We start from the raw sequence: 22,202 nt of genomic DNA on the forward strand, positions 1-22,202 counted from the left end.
GGGCGGATAGCTGATTGATCACCTCAATGTGAGGCAGTTTGACGATTATATCCAATCGTATACTAATTTCATATAGGTTTAGTCAATTTGTTAATGAATGGAACCAGAAATGAGACGATCCCGGCAAGTAATATTATATCTGTGAATTACCAAAACTTCTGAGGCTTTCTAGATCTTATTAATCCTTATATAAAGCATAAAAGTGAAAGTAAACCCTTTATTGTTGTTGAAGTAATATGTAGTTGGAACAAAAAAGTTCCAGGAAATTGTAAATAAATCGCAAAATATTTAATTATTCATTCAAAATTTCGCCTTCAAAGTAATCACCACCAGATGTAATATACTTATGGCAACGATTTCTCCAGTTCTCGAAACACTTTTCGTTAGTATTTTTTGCTATGGCCTTCAGCACCCTCAGCGAATTTTGTTTATCTCTTTGATTGACTGCAAACGGGTTTCATGGGGCGTGAATTTGAGTTTGGGGAACAAGAAAAAATCGCACGGAGCGAAATCTGGTGATTACAGTGGTTAATCGATGTTTGCATGTCAAACTCATAATCCAATATCTCATCGACAGTTATAATGCTTTTCATGAATGTGAGATCGGAATTCGCATAATCAAGCATGTCCTAAGATACCTGTTTAGGTACGCTATTTGAAAAATTCAGCTTTTGCGTCTCATACCCAAAATACCCTCCAAATCATTCGAACGGACTCGGGAGAGATGTCGTGTTCACTTGCAATCTCTCTCACACCTGTCTCATGATTTTTAAGCATCATATCCTTCACTTTTAAATGTTTTAATCAGTTCAAGATGTCGAAGTACATACGTTCAGAACGAAGTATCTTTTCAACGATTGCTCGACAATTTTTGAAGGCTTTGTACCACTCGCTGGCTTGTGTTTTTGATAAAACTGAATCACCGTTAGGCTTTTTCAACATTCGCAACAATTCCGCACACGAAATTTTGTTAGAAATACAAAATTTGAGATAAATTCATTGTTTTATATTATTATCCATTGAAAAATCGCAATGCACTACCGAGGTGTACCGACTTAAGCAGCTGCTGTAAACAAACTGGTTAACAGATCGCGCTCATATTTGGTACAATGTAAATCTAAGCTCTGCAAAGTGGTCTATCATTGTAAAATCCTTGCTTCTAAACTTATTATGTAAGTAATGTGAATACTTGTTAGTATTTTGGTTGGTATATCACAATCTACCACTATAGAGAGGGATAATTCGAAGGCCTTCAAACATTTCATATATAATATTATTGTGTCATTAATATACCCAATTACATATATGCTAACAACATACTTTTTATGTAATTATATGTACATATGTAATACCAGTTACATGCCCTCAGGATAAATGGAGTTAAAAAATTAAAAACCTAAGCAAGAAATTACAAAGTTCATTTCAATTCGATTGGAAATAACTTAATATCATTCTTCTTTTTTGTTGTATATTTTTTCCAAAATTTATTATGAATAAATTAAATTAAGTTCAAGCTTAAACTACTACAAACTCCAGCAAAACAGCTACTACTACAAAAACACATGCAAACATACGTCTTAACACTAGATAATTAGCATAACTCAGTAGGCATCTTCAGCATATCCAACCATAACGGATAGGTGTGTATATAATTTACTTAACCCACAACTAGCATACAATATAATTAAGTTTGAGCAAAAGTATAATCAGCGGGCAATATAAAAGAGACCCTCCGCAATAGATGCAGACACATACTCGTATGCTATATGTGATCTAACGGGCGACAGACAGCTTCGATTACAAATTCCTTATGTTTTTATATTGAAGGTACAAAACAACTTAATTGTATGCACACATATGTGGTGCATACATACATATGTATGTATTGTATTTATGAAGATATGTGCGAGTAAAAATTTCCCCATTTTACGTGGATATAGCCAAGCGCGCGATGATTCCCTTCGATATCACTTAAATTCATACAAAGTTCATTGCGACTTTGGCATATGCGCCAATTCAATGGAGTCACTGTAATTAAAATTTGTTTGAGAATTAATTATTTTCGAAAATTTACTGAAATGTTGAAAAAAAAACCTTATTATAATCTTTGGTGGCTTCTCTTTTTCAATATCTTCGGCGATTTTCGATATGGTGAATATATCATTTGAGAGTGTGGTGCTTTGTGTGACATTGCTGGTGTCACCATTGCTGCCATTGATCACCGCTGGTAATGTGACAACGGTATGCGCGCTGCCGTTACGTTCTTTCATAGCCATGCGACCGCCACTAGAGAGCGATGTGTGCCGATTATGAACAGACTGCAGTGATAATAAGACAATAAAAAGAAAATAAGAAAATAAAAATAATTAAATTTTATATTAAAAAAAAATATATTTTTTTGTGAAAACCACACCCACCGTATTATTATTATTCGTCTTGCCTCGTATATTGAACACGCCATACACCAACGGATTCATACACGAGTTCGTGCATGCAAATATGAAGAGTATTTTACGCAACAGCGGATTCACATTATCTGCCGAAGGCTTATCAAGCCAAAACCACAAACACATTATATAGTATGGCGTCCAGCAGATCACAAATACGATCACTATGGTTATTGTCATTTTAAGCGTGCGCTTTTTAGCGCGTCCAAGCACATCATCGTTGGAGCGTCGGAAGCGGGCGAAACCTGCAAGGAAGAAATTACGCAATTATCATCTGTATACAAGCGCTAGTTATCGGTATGCTAGATGCTTAACCATTTTTGTCATCACCCTTAACCATGCGCTTACTCTTGCGATAGATCTCCAAATAGATGCGGCCATAGCAATAGATGAATGTGGCCAATGGGAAAGCATACATGGCGCACATATTCGAGATCTGATAGATTAGTTTATGCAGTTCGGTGGGAAAGGAATGGAATGCAACGCATTGGTAGTAACCCTTCACTTTGGGATGCTGCTCCAAATGGAATATGAATGCCTGTTGAGGAAAAGTAAAAGGTTTGCTTAAATAAATATTCTATGATACTCCCAAATTTGTTGCGGTTTATAATGATAAAGTAGTAACAACAGGGTGTGGCTACATTTTAGTCTAGTAGGTTCAACAGCATAAGACTAAAGTGTGCTCTAACTACTATTGAACTATTATTATAACGATAAGATGTAGGAACTCTGTAAAATATGGTTTCGAGGCCCGTATGAAGAACAACAACGTGCAGGAGTTTCATGGATTGCCGGCTTAGCTATTGAAATACGAAAAAAGCATCGGCACACTCCACCTCTTCATCGATTTTAAAGCTGCTTTTGACAGCATGAAAAGGAGTCTGATTTTGGGATCCCTGGAACACTAATACGGCTGTGGAAGCTGACGTTGAGCAACACCAAAAGCTCCTCGAGAAGAACCTCTGAAAGCCGTAACAGCCGCGCCGTTAGTTCTGCTTTTACTCGTACTATGTGGTATACGAGAGCAAGACGAAATATTTCCTGTTATTAAACAAGCAATCGTAGCATTCGCGACTTGGCTCCTCATTGTTGACAGTTATTACTTCGTAAAGTCGTAGATAATAACGCCGAATAATTCTTGCCAACAGCTGCTACTTCAGACTGAGTAGCCAATTGAAAAGTAAAGTCTATTCTATACGAACAAAGACCAAATTCTACAAGTCACTCATCATCCCCGTCCTTCTATATGGTGCAGAGACATGGACGATGACAACATCTGATGAGTCGGCGTTACGAGTTTTCGAGAGAACGATTCTGCGGAAGATTTATGATGTTTTGATAATGAGACATGCACTGGCTAGGTCATGTGGTTCGAATTTATGCAGTACTCTACATATATTTTCATACATTAATTTTATTATAATACTACCTCACCTGCGGTGTACTGCAGATCACCGACGCGATCCATGCAATTGCCAGCATAATACGACCGCGATTTGTTGAGAATTTCAATGGTTTCAAAATGGCATAATATCTGTGAACGAAATAAAAAAAACCCAATGAGGTAATGCCTATAAATTAAATCTAATGGAAAATCACAGCAAATTGCGTTGTATAAACTCACCGATCTATCGATATGCTGACTAGCACAAAACTCGACAAATACAGGCCGAACACGCGGAAAAAGCTCATTGTGCGACAGACGAAATCGGTGGAACGCCATTGCACTGTATACGCCCACGCTATCTCCAGCGGCATTAACAGGAAAGTCACCATCAAATCAGCAATGGCCTTTGACATCCAACGGCAAATGGCGATACGGAGCGTTGCAATGTGATGCGGTGCGTTGCAAGCGGAGTGTGCGAAGTAGACAGTAGATCAAGCAGTCAGTCAGTTAGTGAGAACAGTGGAACAGGCGACAGGCGAATAATGATAAGAAAGTACAAAGTATAGTTAGTGAGCTGATGAGATAACGGGCAAGTGGGCGAAAAATGCCGGATATAAAAATGCTTTTGTATATTTAGAAATATTTTAAAATATATTCAGAAATACGTAATTGTGTATAAAAAGTTTATAGCATCTGATCAAATTTGACCCGGACTGACAATTTTTTTTTTTTTTAACGCCTTCAAAAATAGCTAATTTTGAGTCATTGTATGGGTAACAACGATTAGTTCAATTTTCGACACTTTTTTTAATGTTCCTGCTGGGATTGCCTGCAGATTTTGGTGTTTCGCAAACAGAAAAAAACCATAGGAAGCCAGATCTGACGAATGCGATGGCTGAGTGATGACACTGGTTTCGTGTTTTGACCAAAAAGTCAGTCACAACCATACTAGAATTTGATGCCGAATTATCGTTATGAAAAAAAACTGAGTTTTCTGCCCACAAATCCGGTCATTTATGGCGAATTACTTCAAGTAACCCACTAGTATCCCTTATTGCTTCTTTTACCGTATGGAACGAAGTTGGCAAGTAGACCCAGTAGTATCACTTATTGATCGTTTGACCATATGAAAAGAAATCATAGTGAATCACTTCATGGCAGTCGAAGAAACGATGAGCACTGCCTTCATTTTTGACCGACTCTGATGTAAGCTTTTTGGTTTCTGCTCATTTTCGAAATCACATGCGTAAATCCACGTCTCGTTACCAGTAATAAGCGTTTGATTAATGTAGGGCCCTCAGCTATATTATCAAGCATCTAGTCTAGTCTAGGAATATCACGCTTCATACCCAAAGGATTAACAAAAAGATTAACTAAAAGATTAACCAAAAGATTAATCAAAACATTAACCAAAATGTGTTGAGTCGATCTGTAAAAGATGTTGAGATACTCTGCTGTCTCTCTGGAACCAACACGATGATTTACAATCACTGTTTCTTCAACTTTTTCGTCATTAACAAAATTCGACTCGCAACATGTAAGTTTTCGATGACGTTACGAGCTTCACTAAGTACTTTTTGTCACTCAAATACTTGCCTTCGTGATAAAGTGTAGACTCCTTAAAACACTTATACAACATTTTCAATCACCGCATTGAAAATATATGAAGATCAAGCTTCCATAAGCGTAAAAAAATCTTCTACCAAAATCAAAAAAAAATTCATCAATGAAATTACTAAGTCCGAGTCAATTTTGATCAGTTGGTATATGTTTGCTAAAAAGTTGTATTATATACCTGTTTATATAGATATGTTTTCAAATGTTTTTTGTTATTTTTTTATTTACCAAATGCATCAACATAATATCAATGCGAGACGGACTGCGCGTACGATTGTGCCAGCGCCGCTTCACGATCAAATACAGCACTGTTGAATTGCCGATCGACGAGAGCACAAGCAGGATGCTGCACAAATAAATATAATAAAAATATGCACAGTAATAACAACAAAAACTACAGAAATATTGTTGATTGCTCAGCGCTCACCTGTAAACTGTGATGGAGAGTCGATGCCCATCATTGAAGATCATATCCTTCGAGTAGTGCATTGTGCCATTTGTTTCGTTGACCACATTCGACCAATCCGGCATGATGCGATGATCGTAAATCTTTTCATTAACCTCATCTTCGGTTTGCGGCATTTTCATGGCATCAAAGTTTGTCTGCTCGATAAATTGGCGTATATTTGCTAGTTGTGTATGTATGTATGTGTTTATGTGCCTGCTGCGCGAAATCACGTGTTTGTGTATTGGTGTTGTTGTATATATTATATTGTATGTCTATAGTTGCTGGAATGTGTTATAACCGCTACGCTGCAAATATATATTTGTATAATTATGTAAATAAGCATTAAGCACTAGACTGCTACCATTTAATATTTATAAATTTAATCAAACGTATAAATAGACACACATATACATACATATGTATCTGTGTAGTTTATATTGTAACAGTACAGTATGCATGCTCGTAGTTCATAGGCCTTTGGGTGGGTGTCTGTTTTCGTTGGGTATAATATCGGGTTTTCCAATAGAGATGATATGATTTCTAAATGTCGTTTCGGCCATTTTTAATATTTCGTGATCTGTAATTTATTTTCACTATACAAGTTTACAAGTTCATCATGGAAGAAGAACAAGAACAAAGTTTACAAATTTTTCAATTTTATTATCGAAATAATCGTTCTGCGATTGTAACTTTTCATGCGTTTTTGCCATTTTATGTTCGGATACATGGGCATCTAAGGCAATGCAGTCCTCGATAGGCTTTCAACTTTCGAAGCTGCAAAGACTCGTCTGTGTCTACGCTTCAGGGGCAATGCGTAATTGCTCCACTGCAGCCCGTGAAGTCATGATGGAAGTAATGGCAGTGGAGGGTTTCGGCAAAGAATTTTAGAGTTACTCTCTGCTGTAAGGCGAAGGGAATGACTCCACGCCCGATATATTGCTGAGAGGCAGCAGTATCGAGTGGTACACTGACAGCTCAAAATCACCGGAAAGCTTTGGAGCATTTCGCGACCGCATACCAAACTATTCATACCAATGGGACGTTTTCCGAGCATTTTTCAAGCAGAAGCCTTGTATATATGTAAGTCAGTTCGCAGAACTCAATCTCCACCGCAACTATCGCAACCAGTGCATTGCTATAGTGAAGCGGCATTAAAGGCGAACTCAGCATATGAGGTTAAATCGCCTTTAGCAGAGAAGTGTACAGGTAGGCTAAACCGCCTATCAGTGTTCAAACGGGGCACCTAATCTGGACGCCGGGGCATAAAAGAGTACCCGGCAATGAGCTGCTGACGAGTTAGTCCGCTCTACGGCAGCGTCCAGGAAGATGGGGCCAGAACCACGTAATGCACGGAGAAGAGATTGGGGAGAGAACAGAACTGATACAACGGCGCCATGCCAATCTGCTTCTGGAAGAGTACAAGCTCGCCAGGTTTAAAGAAACTCAACTTAAATTAACCTGAAGCAAATACAGCCTCTTTGTCGCGCTCTATAAAGGGCACTGCAGGCTCAGGAAGCACATATCCAACATGGGCATAGTCTCCACAAACTGCCGGCTCTGTGACATGGAACAGGAAAGCCCAAAACACCTGATTCTGTATTGCCTAGCAATTTGCAAAATCAGGCTAAAGGCCCTAGGTTCCATCTACGTGGACATTGATCACATCATCTCAGTCGCGCCCAGCAGGCTGTTAAAATTATTCAGGATGGTGGACCTTGGTGACCTTGGGAGGGCACAGTAGACCGTAGGTCGCAAGGCAAAACCTCAATCTTCACTATCTATCCATCTATGGTTGTAAAAATCGCTCTCTAATCGTCGAATTATTGGAAAGTTTCTTTACAAAATGCTAAAGTGACAATAAGACAAAGAACCGCTCGAAGTAATGAAAATATTGCTGCCATTGAGGCAAGTGTTGCCGAAGACCGCAATTTGTCAATTTCAAGACGTTCTCAACAATTTAAGCTGACTCAAACCACAACTTGGCGGATTTGGAAAAAAAAAGTATACTTGCATCCATATAAAACTGTTCTCACTTAAGAACTAAAGCTATTGGACCAGCGTAAACGTCGTAAATTTGTTGATTTTACCTTGGCACAACTTGAAATCAATAACGATTTGTTTTAAATCATCTTCTTCAATGAGGCTAACTTTCATCTTAGTGGTGTGGTAATTAACAAAAAATCCTCAAATTATTCATGAACAATCATTAGATTCACCTAAATTTGCAGTAGGGTTTTTGGTCTTGCGGAATCATCGGTCCATACTTCTTTCGAAATGAAACTAGTGACAGTCATGATTAGAAAGTATATAACGATGATAACAAATTTTTTATGGCCGCAATTGGTAAAAGCTAATCTTGACAATATCTGGTGCCAATAAGTCGGGACTACGTGCCACATCGCACGTGCAGCAACCGAATTATTTCAAGAAATTGTGACATTGAATGGCCTACAAGAAGTACCATTGGACTATTTCTAACACCATTGGACTATTTCTTGTGCGGTTATTAGAAGTCATTGGCGTTTAGCAATAAACCAGACTCTGTTCAAGCTTTCGAAGACTATATTAAACGTGCTTTTTATGGCATACGACTTGATTTAAAAGGAAAATTGGGTTCATCGAATTCGTTCCTGCAAAAGAAGTCGTGTAGGCCATTTGATTGATGTTATATTCAAAACTTAATTATATCGATTGTTCTTCATATAAAAAAAATATAAATTACAATTTCTTTAGCAATTAGTGTGCTGTTTTTTTTAAAGAAACCATATCACTCTTATTGGAAAACCCAGTATTTATATACAAATGCATGCAGATACATTGTGTTTTTCTTGTTGTATATTAGTATTTAAGTTAATTTATGTTTATATTTGCAAAGTTGCATGCGTTTGATTTGTTTTACCGCGTAGTAGGTAATATATTTTAAACATTTATTCCCATTGAATTTATTTGAAATCGTATTTTTGGAATAAAATAAGAAGAAAGGTTTTTAAACATCTGTTTAGATATATTTTTAACAGTTGTTTATTGGAATCTAACTTTGACGTAACGAAATTTTGGAATTCCTGTAAGTGACCTGTGCGAAAAATAATAATTTTGGCAAATAAAAAAAATTATTTATTCTTTTTTTTCATAGTTAAAAATTATTTTAACAAAAAAGTCGGAATTACATATAAGCAAAATCAACTATAAACTAAAAAAAAATTTAAGTATTTTTATTAAATAAAAAATAAAATTTTAAATTAAATAATTTTGAAGGAATTGTATAGAATATGAGATAAAAAAAATTAAAATATTTTGAAAAGAAAACATAAATAAAAAAAATTAAAGTAATTTAATATTATTTTTCAAAGAATTTAATATTTTTTTCAAATAATTTATTTTTTTTAATTAAAATAATTTTTTTTCTTTAATTTATTTCATAAAAAACTCTAATGAAGAACAGCTTCAAAATATTAAATTGAAAGCTTGATTTTGTTTTTAGTTAAAGTATTTTTAATTTTTTTAACAAAAATAAAACTTTCTACAAAACTTTAAAAACATTTCATTCCATATTATTTAGTTAAAACACAAAATGTATTAATCATATTATACAGCGGCATCGGCTTTTTTATGTAAAATTAAAAAGAATTAAGAATATTTTTTTTTTCAAAACTATGCAATTAAAAAAATATTTAGTAACCATACATACATATTTAGGATAGTTATATTAATATTTTAAAAATAAAAAAGTTTTTCTTAAATAATTAATATCAAATTTCTTCAAAATTATTAAATTTATTAAACATATAAATTATATTATACCTTAAGTTCGAATTTTTTATTTAAATTTAATAAAAGAGTGCAATAAATAGGATGTTTGAAAATCTTTATACTAGGCATATGGGTACTGGAGGAAGTATTGTCCTGATTTCATCCATTTTAGGAAATTTTATTCCTTTAAAAAAAAGATGCTTTCTAAATTTCATTAAAAATTCCAATATATTGACCAATATGGATAGATGGAGAATAAAGTTAACCGCATGTTCGAAAATATTTATATTATTTATATGCATGAAGGATACTTCCCGTATTGACCCGATTTTACCCAATTTTTGCACAAGCACATTCTATCATCCCAAATATATTCTTCCCAAATTTCAATACTAGAAGACCACTCCTTAAGAGAATCTCCTTTACTCTAATAAAATATAACGAAGCAACGTTTCAGCGAGTAGTAGACAATTATGAGCTACTAAAGTTGTTTATAAACTCTTTGCATATCTTAAGGCATTACATTGGTTGCACTTTTTGTTGCTTTATTTAATTCTATAACGTCTCTGAAATATTGTCCTTAATTCTCAAGTTAATTCAAGTAATAGTTTTGGAGGTACAGCCTTAAAAAGTTGCATTCTCAAGGTCAACTATATAGTAATTTAAAACGCGTTTTTCTCGAAACTGTGTTTTCAAAGTTGTTTGTCAAGATTTCAACTGATTTTTATGAAGTTTTACACAGGTCTTCGATACATAATTAACAAGATTCTGACCGAAGAATTCTGCTTTTATACAATATCTATTTATGGTCTTATTTAAAACTAATACTTTTTTAATTTTACTTTAGACGATCCTGTAAGATGGTCTGCTGTCAACACGGAGTCACCTTTATTCTGAGGAACTGCCGAAAATTACGTGGTAATGGCCGAGTTTTGAATATTTTTCATTGAAAATTTCAATAAATCTTTGTAAAACATGTTGCTTTATTATAATGAAACTTTGAATAAAATATTTCGTTTTTTATTTGAAAAGTAAAAATATTGAAAATTATCAGTTTTTTGCTCAACGAAACCCATATAATATATTTAATTATTTATTATATTTGAAAAAGTAATATTGAAAATTAGCCGATTTTTGCTCGACGAACCCCTGTAACCCCTTATGCATAATTTACAAAACTCATTCGTTAACCCTAAATACCAGCGCTACCTTAAAAATCATTTTTGCCGTCGAATTCCTAACACAACACCAATACACGGCGCACATTAAATTTGGTGTGAGAAAACAATGCTGTAAAATCAATATTTTGATTACAAATAAAAATTTCAATATCAATTCGAAAAGGAAATGACCGCGAACATATATATACACAAGCAAAAACATACAAACAATTAAAAATAGCTACCGAGCGGCGACTAAGTTATGTGTCTACGTATTGTTTTATAAATATTGATTAGTTTATATAAATAAATTTGCAAATTTCATATTTACTAATGGGCAATATTTGTTGAAATTATACACTTCGTGGTAGACAATGATCCAGTCCAGTCAATTAAAAGTGTTAGTTGGTATGTATGTTAATGTAAAAATGCTTCATAAGTGTGTGTGCGTTAAAAGCAAGAGCAAAAGTGTTGCTGCTGATAAGTGAAAACAGAAAACAAATAAATTCAAGTATATGTATCATATTGAATTTTTAATATTTAATATAATATCAAAGAGTAATTTTTTGAATTTCAAGAATATTCTTCGGAAATATGAAGCTGATTTGGCAAAGACTTACGAGTGTAATCAGCTTACAAAACTTTTGCTCAAAATGCTATTTCCAGAGTCGGTGAGGAAAATATCTATGAAAAGCTTGACCGATCGACTTGATATGGTTTCTGATTCTTAGATATTTGTCAGATAATCGGAGGAATAAAACTGTTATACTGTCGTTGCTAAACCTAAAATTAATCCAGATAAATCTCGGGTTTTATAGAGGGTGTACCAACAAGCATGACGGGATATTAAAATGAAGCAAAACGTTCAAATTTGGGCCAAATAGGTTTACTTTTTGTTTTGAAAATAGATTTTAGCCATTTATGATTTGAACAAAATGTCGGTCAATTAACCTGCATGGTTTCAGGTTGCCTTCGAGCTCCTCGAGCGTTGTGTGGATTGGTGTAAACCTTAGATTTAACATACCCCAGAAAAAATGTAGAGACGTTAAATCGTATGAAATTGCCGGTCACTTGACTGGGTAATTTCACGAATCGCCAAACTTTGCATGCAATGCGTTCACGCATAGATGTGAATCATCTTGTTGGAAAAGGAACGCAGACGATGCGTTGCTTGGTATTGGTATTGCCTGTCTCATTTTGAATGATGGCCAATGATGCCACCAAACCAAAATCTGCACTAAACTATAAATTGTTTGGGATGCAATTGGGTTTTCTGAACCAACGAGGATTTATTTCACCCCAATAGCGGCAATTTTGTTTGTTGACGAAGCCATTAAGTCAGAAATGGGCCTCATCTGAGAGGATGATGTGTCGATGGAAATAACTGTAGGATTCCATCATTTCCAGCGCCCAATCACTCAATGCTTGTGCCAACGCAATCTTATACGGATGCAGAGGCAATTGGAACCGGAAAATTCACCATGGTGTCGTCAGAGAAAGACTCAACTCTACCCAACGACGTTGAACCGACTGATTCGGTTTGGCGCACTGAACGCACTATTCGCAACACCATCACCCACCTTAAGACCCGGCATTCATTATTGGATAATACAAGCATTCGACCGAATAGACCATGTCCAGCACGCAGCGAAGAAAATATAGCAGCCGTAGCTGACAGTGTACACGAAGACCGTGGAGAGTCGATTCGCCGCCGAACTGACGTATGGAAAGTTTTGGGGCATTTAACGTCGAGATATTAAATAGAAAGCGTGCAAAATACAGCTTGTGCAAGAACTGAAGCTGCTTGGCCTTCCCAAATGCTCTATGTTTCTCTATAAGTTCCAAGAAAATCCGATGTTTTTGAGCAAACTTTGTTTCTGGCTCAATGGCTACATAAAAAAGCAAAAATTGCCACATTTGGCACGGAAAGCAACTGGAAGAGATTCAAGAGCTGCCATTTCATCAAAAAAAAAAAAACAAACAACGGTTTAATGTGGTTTGTGGGCCGGTGGAATCATCGGTTCATATATCTTCAAAAATGATGCCGGTGAGAACTTAGCCGTCAATGGCGACTGTTATCGCGTCATGATAACCGAGTGATTGGCGCCTAAAATTTAAACTCTTGATTTCGGTGACATTTGGTTTCAACAGGACGGCGGTTTCAACAGCGATTGAGCAGATAAATTCACTTTTTGGGTCGATCGATTGGCCATCAAGGTCGTGTGATATCATACCGTTAGAACCGTTTTCTGTGGAGATATGTAAAGTCTAAAATCTATGCGGACAATTCCGCTTAGATTCAGACCTTGGAGCAAAACATCACGCGTATTATTTGCCAGTTACCAGTCGGAATGTGCGAACGAGTGATCGAAAATTGTATTCAACGGATGAACTATCCGAGACGTTGTCGCGGCTAATAAAAAAAAAATAAATGCCAAAGAATTTTCTTTCGAATGTTAATAGATATTCCCCAATAAATTTGAATTTTCTGTGTTTTTTCTTTAAAAAAAAGTAGGGAACTTCGAAATGGATCACCCTTTACAAATAATTTATTCCAGGTATTTCATCTTACGCCCAAAAATTGTCACAGCGACCTATATAAAACTTTTCAATGATCAAGAACTAACTACGTGTCTAGTGCATATGGCTGACTTTTTGCGGAAAATATCGATCAATTCGTGAGGTCAAGTTTAATATAAACTTTTGCCACATCTGAAAGAATTTGTCCATCATTGAGCTTTTCAAATTGAGAAAGTATAATTTATGCGCTCCTTCTTACTTGTTGATAATAATTTTGAATTTTAAGCCAGCTACCATATAAACAAACCGATCAACAATCAAGAAAAATATCTTTTTATACCATTTTATGCTATGAGAAATGCATATGTGAAGAGTATTATGCCTTTGATGTAAATAAATTTAATGCTTTTTTCTATTTTGCTTCAAATTTTTTAACAAAATTCAAATATATTTTACGTGTCACCTTTGAGTTTGCTGCTTTTTGATGCTTTAATAATAATTTCAATAAAAATATTTACTACACAATCAAAATATCACAACCGGATTTGTCATTTGTTACTTTCTAATATTTACTTTATATTTATTTACTTCTTAAAATAACCATTTTCATTCATTTATGATAATACCACTACATAAAATCCGGCATATTGCAAGCATTAAACTATTTGCGCAACCAAAGCTCACTTTTCTCTCACTCAAACGTCACTGCTTTATCACATCACGTCTTTTATACAACACTAAAACCAAATTCATAAGTGTTAAGTCAATTAAAAAAAAAACACAAGAAATAACGCGAAATGCAAGTGAACACAGCTGACCTTGACCGAAACCGCGCAGCGACTGTCTAATTGACTGCGAGCATTTAACGAGTTGACGGGGCGTATGAGTAACACACACACAATATACACTCCAACACCGGGTGCTACAAATGTGTTGCTTTGCGCTGCTAACGCGTTTATGATATCCTGTAAGCCGTTTTGAGCTTACAAATCGTGTGTGTTTACCGTTAACCATACGCCGCAGCACAGCTCTTGGCGTACACGAGTGCGCAACTAAATGAGTGAAGGCATAAAAGCAAGCGACAGCCGATAGCGGCAACAACCTGCAGGCAAGACATACGAGAATATACATGTATGTTTGTATATAGAACACAAGCACCAGCAACAGCAGCAATAAACACCGTTGCGATCAATTAACAATAATATATAAGAACAAAAACTGCTCTCGGCAGCGCTGAGTCAAAGCTTAAAAAGAGTCCTCGACTAAATATTTACGCTGGAAAACAACCGAATGATAATCTATGCCACCGCTGGCTACACTTGTTTACTGTTGTCATTTGTTGTTGTTGTTGTTGTTATATTGCTTTTATTGTGCCTTTTGTGTTGAGTTCAGCATGCCAAGAAACGTAAGGGCATGTGTATGTATGTGTGTGTGTGTAGCAGTAGTAGCAGCTAATCAACACACACTTGCCAATTGACTCCATTATATTGGGAGCTGATTTTCGTGCGAAATAGCATCCGCAAGACACAGCACGCAGCACACACATACATACATATATGTACATGTGTATATTTTTGTATTACTCTAGTAGCGTTGGCATGATTTGCTGCTGCTGCTTGCTGATAAGCGTGCGCGCACCTCACTTGACCCCAACAAACGCCCGCCCGCGCAATAAAAAATTTTAAAGTAGCAAAAAAACAGGGAAATAAAAAACTAAATAAAAAATATAATTAAAACAGAAACAGCAACAACAACAACAACAACAATGCACAAACAGGAGTTGGTGGGCTGGCGGTGAGTGAAAAAATAAATAAAAGCATGTGTAAAGGAAAATACGAAAGCTATAAAATTGTTATTGTTAATATTTTGTATGCACAACATACCCACATACTTACATACATATATATATATATATTTGTTGTGCTTTTTTTTGATTACAGCACGTTTGTCTCTATTTATTTATACAATAATTGCTCAAAGTTCGAATCGGACTCACTGATTTGGTGAATGCTGGTGCGGCTGACATACATACAAGCATCCATAGATACAAACAAACATCCATACATTCACACACACATACATATACATACGTACATTCATCTATTTTGTAAAATTATCGCACTGATCTAGCGAAAAATAAGTAGACTGATTATTACCAAAAGGAAAGCGCTAAAAATATTGAAAATTTAATCAAGCATTGTTGCTGCAGAAACATGTGAGTATCGGCAAATACAAAAACAACACAAATATCAACATTTCGGCAATAAAATTATACTCGTGCCTGAAATGTTAGAAGCTGTGGTATGATGCCAAATATTATCAGTAATGGTAAACACGTTCATTGTACCACTGGCCGTTGTGCCTATCGAGCAGTGGCACACTTACGACCTCATATATATTTATATATACGTACATATATGTATATACATACATCATCACAGAGATATTAGTGTTCTGAAGAGTTTAATTCATGTCTATATTAAAAAAATCAAATTTCACTAGTCATTTTTCGACTGTGAATGAAGAGGCTGTTTGTAGCTAATTTTGAATTGATTGTTGACTCTTTGGACTTAGTCAAGGGGGGTAGGGGTCCAATGTCTACCATTTACTACAATGACAAAAATAGATGTGCCTGATGGAAAATTTTTGACTCAAATTCGTAATTAGGACTCCTGAAGTACCTCACGGACCGCCTAGCATATCAGTGGAAAATTTTCCTTTCGGATTTATTGAGTACTGTTATTTTCGGAGATTTACAGTTTACAATAGCGTGCCAGTCGTTCTTCCTTTTCGCTTTTCAACGTCAATTGCAGATTCCAAGTGTATCCAGGTCCTTCTCGACCTGGTCTTTCCAACGGAGTGGAGCTCTTCCTCTTTTTCTGCTTCCTCCGGCAGGTACTGCGTCAAATACTCTCTGAGCTGGAGTGTTTTCATAAATTCGGACCACATACCCTAGCCAGCGCATGTCTCATTATTCACTGAAATATGTCAATATCGTCGTATATCTCGTACAGCTCATCGTTCCATTGACTGCGATATTCGCCGTTGCCAATGCGCAAAGACCATATATGTTCTGCAGAACCTTTCTCTCGAAAACTCGTAATGTTGACTCATCAGTTGTTGCTATCCTCGATGCCTATACATAAAAATAGCAGGGCGGATATGATGAGTGACTTGTAGAATTTGGTCTATACTTCTCAATTACCTACTCAGCCCGAAGTAGTAACCTAGGCGTTAATGCTAGTCTCAAGATAGACGAAATTATCTACGACTTCGAAGTTATCTTTGTCAACAGTGACGTAGGAGCCAAGTCACGAATGCGACGACTGTTTGTTTGATGACAGGGGGTATTTCGTCTTGCCCTCATTCACCACTAGACCCATTTGCTTCGCTGCCGTAATCATGCTGAAGAAAGCAGAACTAACGGCGCGGGTATTGATATCAATATTCTCGACGTACGCCAGCAGCTGTACACTCTTATAGAAGATGGTACCTTCTCTGTTTAACTCTGCAGCTCGAATTATTTCCTCCAAAAGTACGTTGAAGAAGTCACACGAAAAGAAGTCGCCTTGTCTGAAACCTCTTTTGGTATCGAACGGCTCGGACAGATCTTTCCCGATCTTAACTGAGCTTTTAGTGTTGCTCAACTGATGACCAACACGAGAGTAAAATAAAGGTCAGAGATCTTACTGAGATCGTTGGAATATCGGAAGGATCAGTGAAACCCATTTTGAAAAATCATTTGGTCTTAAGAAAAGTGAAAGCACTCAATTTTTTATGAAAAACAGCGTCGTGTTAACGCCTGTGAGACAATGCTTTCTGACTGATTTCTGATTGGAGATGAATCTTAAATTTATTCTTACGATCCGAAAACAGAAGACCAATCGACCGAACATCGTGCAAATGTGAGCCGAAGCCGAAGAAACCGAGTTAAAACAGGTAAAAAATCAGGGTTATGCTGCCAGTTTCCTTCGATTATCGTGGTGTTGTCGCATACTGCATTGATTCTTCGTGAGATTTTTGCCAAATGTACAACGACTTCTGGCTATTCAGGAACTTCAAAAGACCACTCAGAGGAAACTGCTTTGAGTCAATTGAAGCAATTAAACATGAATCGCTGCACGCATTGAAGGCTATTCTGGAAATTGACTTTAACAACTTTTTCGAGGATTGACACAAGTAAGTTGGGCATTATTTTGAGGGAGACGACGTACATTTTGAAGAATAAATTAAGAATTTTAAAATTTAGAACAAAGTCTTACTTTTTTTTGCTTTCTGAGCATTAGTTTTTAAATTATGTTATGTATAACTTGTTTCGTTCGAACTTGAACTGAAATAATCTTGATTTACATATAACTAAAAATGGACTCCTACTTTTGTGAGGCATAGAAGGCAAAAATATAATAATATATACTTAAACGAGAGATTAGTTGTCTATTAGTAACGATTCATGTTATCAGTGCACGTCTCGTTGGAATGTTCTTTACTGCGTCTTTGAATTTGAGAGTTATGTTGATTTTTGCCCAATCTTACCATTATCTTTTTATGCTCTATGCGAAATATTTATGACGTAGAAATGTTTTTTTTGTGAAAAGAATAGTTCGCTTTCTAAATTCCTAAAACTAGTGATGGGTAGAAATGTAAATAACAAAAAGTTTATGGTAAATTCGGATATGTTCATCTGCTATTTTTTAAGCTGACATTTGTAGATCCGCAAAATCGAGAACTCAACAGTGATTCCATTTGTTAAGCAAAACTCCGCCTGATCTTCCAGACCTTTAAGGAAAGTCATTCGAAAGTCAACGGAGCCTACTTGGATGCCAGATATTTGGTATACCGTTCTAAAATTGATATTCGAGATATTGTAGTTCAGAGGAACCACTTCAGAGATATGGCGGTCACCGCAAAATGTCTTTTTTAAGCAAATGTCTTTTGGAGCTCCCAGAGATTAGCTGTAGTTTCTTTCAAAATAAATTTTTTTACTAATACTAAGTCTTAAAATGCAGTTAAAAGATACCATAATAAGTGTAAAATTTTTTGGATCAATAAATTTAAAAGTTCTTAGAAAAATTCTGCAAAATTCGCCTTTTTCGACCTTCTAACTGTACATAACGCCTTAACAAACTTGTCATAGACTCGAAGTATTTCTTCGATATACATATGGAGGATCTCTGGATTCATACTTGAGAGTTTTGACGTCAGAAGGGACAGAAGTACCTATTGTTCAAGAGAGATTTCCGAAATCAGGATGAAAAGTCACTGTCTAAATTTGGAAAATAGAGATCCCAATGATGCCAGTTCAACCAGTTAGAACCAAAACTTCTTACAACCCAAGTCGTCTTCCATTTGGGCTTACGAAGTAAAATGAAAAGTTTTAGAAAATTTTGAGCAGATTGTGCTTGTATTTACGAAAAGTTGGTGATTAGATTTTAAAAAAGCTAAAATACGACGTGATCTTCCATTAGGCGCTAGTCCTTAAAATTCTTTGTAGGATCTTTGAAGAATTTTAGAAATTTGTGAACTTATAGGTTAGATAATTGTACTTGAAAGTTTCAGACATAATGATCAGACCTCTTGAGACGATGGATTTCCGTTTTAAAGACAAGGAAATGCAAAGTTTGAGAAAATGTTTAGTATATTGTATAATATGTATAAGGAGCTAGGAACGCATGTTTAAAGACGTTAAAATGAGGAAGGTTCTTCCAGCCAAACCTAACCATTAAAAATTCATTATAAATATTTAGAAATTGTAAGTGGATTGTGTGGTCTGTTCGACCTGCGATGCGAGGTTACTGCCTTAATTGCTGCTTGGCTGTCTACGTTGATGTTAACTCTGGAACCACCTGCAGGTGCATAAGAGGCCAGTTACGCGACTTTCGCAATAGCAAAGACCTCAGCTTAAAATATACTGCAGTGGCCCAGCAACTTTCCTAATAATTTTTCGTCATGACATTCTTCGGCCTCTCGTAGTAAAGTCGGTTAAAAAATATTTGAAAAACAGTGGCTAGGAAGCGTGGCTCACTCGACTTATAGCCCAGAAATTCCCTCACTGACTACTATTTGTTTTGATAGCTGAAGAACGCCCCCACTGGAATACGATTCACACCAGAATAGGGCATCAAAAATTGTCTGGATTCATTATTGGCCGTCAAAGTGACGTAGTTTTTTTGGATGGAATCCCAAATTTCCAAAAATTGCATCGCCTCAGATGAACATTACTATGAATAATGATTATAGTTGCATATCCAACATATAGAATTTGGTAAAACAGGTAATAAAAATCCTCGACAGTTTCGGAGACTCAAATTGCCATTCAACAAATACAAAAATTCAAATATAGTAGCCTTTACTTACCTTTAACAAAATTGAATTAAAATTAAAATTTAATTTTCGTTGATTTTTTTTTATACAAGTAGCTTCTTTGAAGAATCTTTAGCTGCAATTTTATGATTAACCGAAACACTTTAAATCGGTTTATTATATTTGTACATATTTCGCATTAAATTTTTGTGTTTACATCACATTTTCATAACAAAACCAACGAATTCACCGGCCGGTCTAACAGCTGGCACACACACACAAACAACTGTTGAAACAAAATTTCGGCGCTCAAACAAATGGCGTTTTGCAAACTTTCAAAGTAACAACAACTTACATAACTTATACACAAGCAATTATGTCGCTTTTGATGAATTTATGCGCACAAAAACACTTTTTCGATATTGTTGTTGGTCTTTAACTGCAGCGTCGCGTATGAAAATGAGTTCGAGAGCGTTATTATCGCCACGTAAGGTCACGCCTTTGGCAGAACTACGACTACGTATCAGCACACCGGCGTGCGAGTGTTATGAACGCACGTACATTTGATGACAACGGCGACGAACCGACAAGCGTTGCGCGCTTAAAGACGTTCCGGGTCCAAATGAAATGGAATTGCGAAATAATCAAATTCAAAAGTGCGACTAAAGTCGAAATGAAGCTGACGCCGCGGTATCAATTCACTTTTGATACGCGCACACATTTACATACATACTTACTTTTATTTTTTACACATACATAAAAGTCTGCTGGTGTTTGTGTGTGTATTGTGGGTGTTTTTTTGGTTTTTTGCGGCAACAGGCCAACAGGATGTCAACAGTGAAGGCGTAAACGCCTCCTGCGGCGCAAGCAATTGTCTTCAATTGAGCGAAATAGCAAAGAAATATGCGTATATGTAATTGTAAAAGCAATTTTGTTTACTTTTTTCAACAGCGTGTGTGTCTTTACAGCAACTTGCAACAATGCTTGTCAACGACGCATACAAAAAAGGAGGCACACTTCGATGGCGTTTGACAGATAAGCCTGCAAAGCTGCGCACTTCTTGATGCCATCTATGATATTTACATTGTTTACATAAACAAAAGGTTTTACATGTGATGACATATACACTTATATGTCTGTGTATGTGTGCTTTAACTCATTCGACACAGGACTCCGCAATACAATAGTTCTCTAATGAGCAACATTTATTAATCGTTGAACACCTGTTCACTAGGTCATTCAATGACCAAGGATAGATAGTCACTGTCAGTGTCGATTTTTGACATAAACATAGATTTGCGTGTTTGTATGTATTTATATTTTGCAATGTTGTTTTCATTTACTATGCCACTCTTTAACGGCAGCAGTCAGCATATTCGTAGATTTGTTTTCATTTTTCATAACACGAAGGTGATACAAAATTACACGGATGGGATATAATGTTAAAGTTATCTTCTTATTTACTGGTGTAGAAACCCCTAACGCGGTAAGGCCGACTGGAATTTGGCGCCAATTCGAGATACCAAGTGTGGCCACGTTCTTCTCCATCTGATCTTTCCAACAGAGTGGAGGTCCACCTCTTCGTCTGCTTCACCCGGCGGGACTCTCAGAGCTGTAGTGTTTTCATCCATACGGGCGACATGACCTAGCCAGCGTAACCGCCGTCTGTTTATTCGCTGAACTACAATGTCGTCGAATATGTATCTCGTACAGCTGATCGTTCCATCAACTGTGGTATTCGCCGTTGCCAATGCGGAAAGGACCATAAATCTTCCGCAAAACCTTTCTCTCGAAAACTCGTAACGTCGACTCATCAGTTGTTGTCATCATCCATGTCTCTACAACATATAGCAGGACGGGCATATGAGGGACTTGTGGAATTTGGTCTCTGTTCATCGAGAGAGGACTACTTCTCAATTGCCTACTCAGTCCGAGGTAGCACCTGCTGGCAAGAGTTATTCTGCGTTGGACGCCGGGGCTGACGCTGTTGTTGGTGGCAATGCTGGTTCCAAGATAGAAAAAATTATCAACAACTTCGAAGTAATGATTGTCAACAGTGACGTGGGAGCCTAGTCGCGAGTGCGACGACTGTTTGTTTGACGACTTGAGATATATCGTCCTGCCTCGTTCACTGGGTTGCTTCGCTTCTTTATCCAATCTGTTGTAAGCAGAACTAACAGCGCGGGTGTTGAGGTCAATGGTATCAATATCATCGGCGTACGCCAGCAGCTGTACACTCTTATAGAAGTTTGTACCTGCTCGATTAAGTTCTGAAGCTCGAACCATTTTCTCCAGCAGCAGATCAAAGAAATCGCACGGTACGGAGTCGCCTTGTATGAAACCTTGTTTGCTATCGAACGACTCGGAGAGGTGCCTCCCGATCCTGACGGAGCTTTTGGTATTGTTCAACAGCAATTTGCAGAGGCGTGTTATTTTGTTAGATTCTTGCATTAGAAGGTATGAAATATCAAATCAAAAATGATCACAGAGCTGGAAGTGACAATAAATAAACGTTCTTTTAAGTCAACAAATGGACAGTTCTTTGTTTGTAAAGCTTCGTAATTGATTCCCAA

The 22,202-nt window shown here is 36.4% G+C and overlaps 1 protein-coding gene across 8 annotated transcripts; it reads right to left on the minus strand.

The window, feature by feature from the left end:
- Positions 1-1,420: 1,420 nt before the first annotated feature.
- Positions 1,421-20,265, minus strand: LOC105222155 (adipokinetic hormone/corazonin-related peptide receptor variant I). Of its 8 annotated transcripts, XM_049446308.1 has the most exons (10): positions 14,148-14,406; positions 14,014-14,066; positions 5,879-6,204; positions 5,680-5,797; positions 4,072-4,238; positions 3,882-3,981; positions 2,763-2,985; positions 2,418-2,692; positions 2,095-2,318; positions 1,421-2,028 (listed from the first exon to the last, which is right to left on the minus strand). In XM_049446308.1, the coding sequence occupies exons 3-10, from the start codon at positions 6,037-6,039 to the stop codon at positions 1,989-1,991; spliced, it is 1,308 nt and encodes a 435-aa protein (XP_049302265.1). In that variant the 5' UTR covers positions 6,040-6,204; positions 14,014-14,066; positions 14,148-14,406; the 3' UTR covers positions 1,421-1,988. The 8 variants fall into 8 exon arrangements, with proteins under 8 accessions (XP_049302265.1, XP_049302298.1, XP_049302287.1 ...); XM_049446341.1 differs by lacking the exons at positions 14,014-14,066; positions 14,148-14,406 and adding an exon at positions 19,684-20,265; XM_049446330.1 differs by lacking the exons at positions 14,014-14,066; positions 14,148-14,406 and adding an exon at positions 19,985-20,264.
- Between the last annotated feature and the right edge of the window lie 1,937 nt (positions 20,266-22,202).

The sequence above is a fragment of the Bactrocera dorsalis genome, chromosome 1 (assembly GCF_023373825.1).
Source record: "Bactrocera dorsalis isolate Fly_Bdor chromosome 1, ASM2337382v1, whole genome shotgun sequence".
Taxonomy (NCBI): domain Eukaryota; kingdom Metazoa; phylum Arthropoda; class Insecta; order Diptera; family Tephritidae; genus Bactrocera; species Bactrocera dorsalis.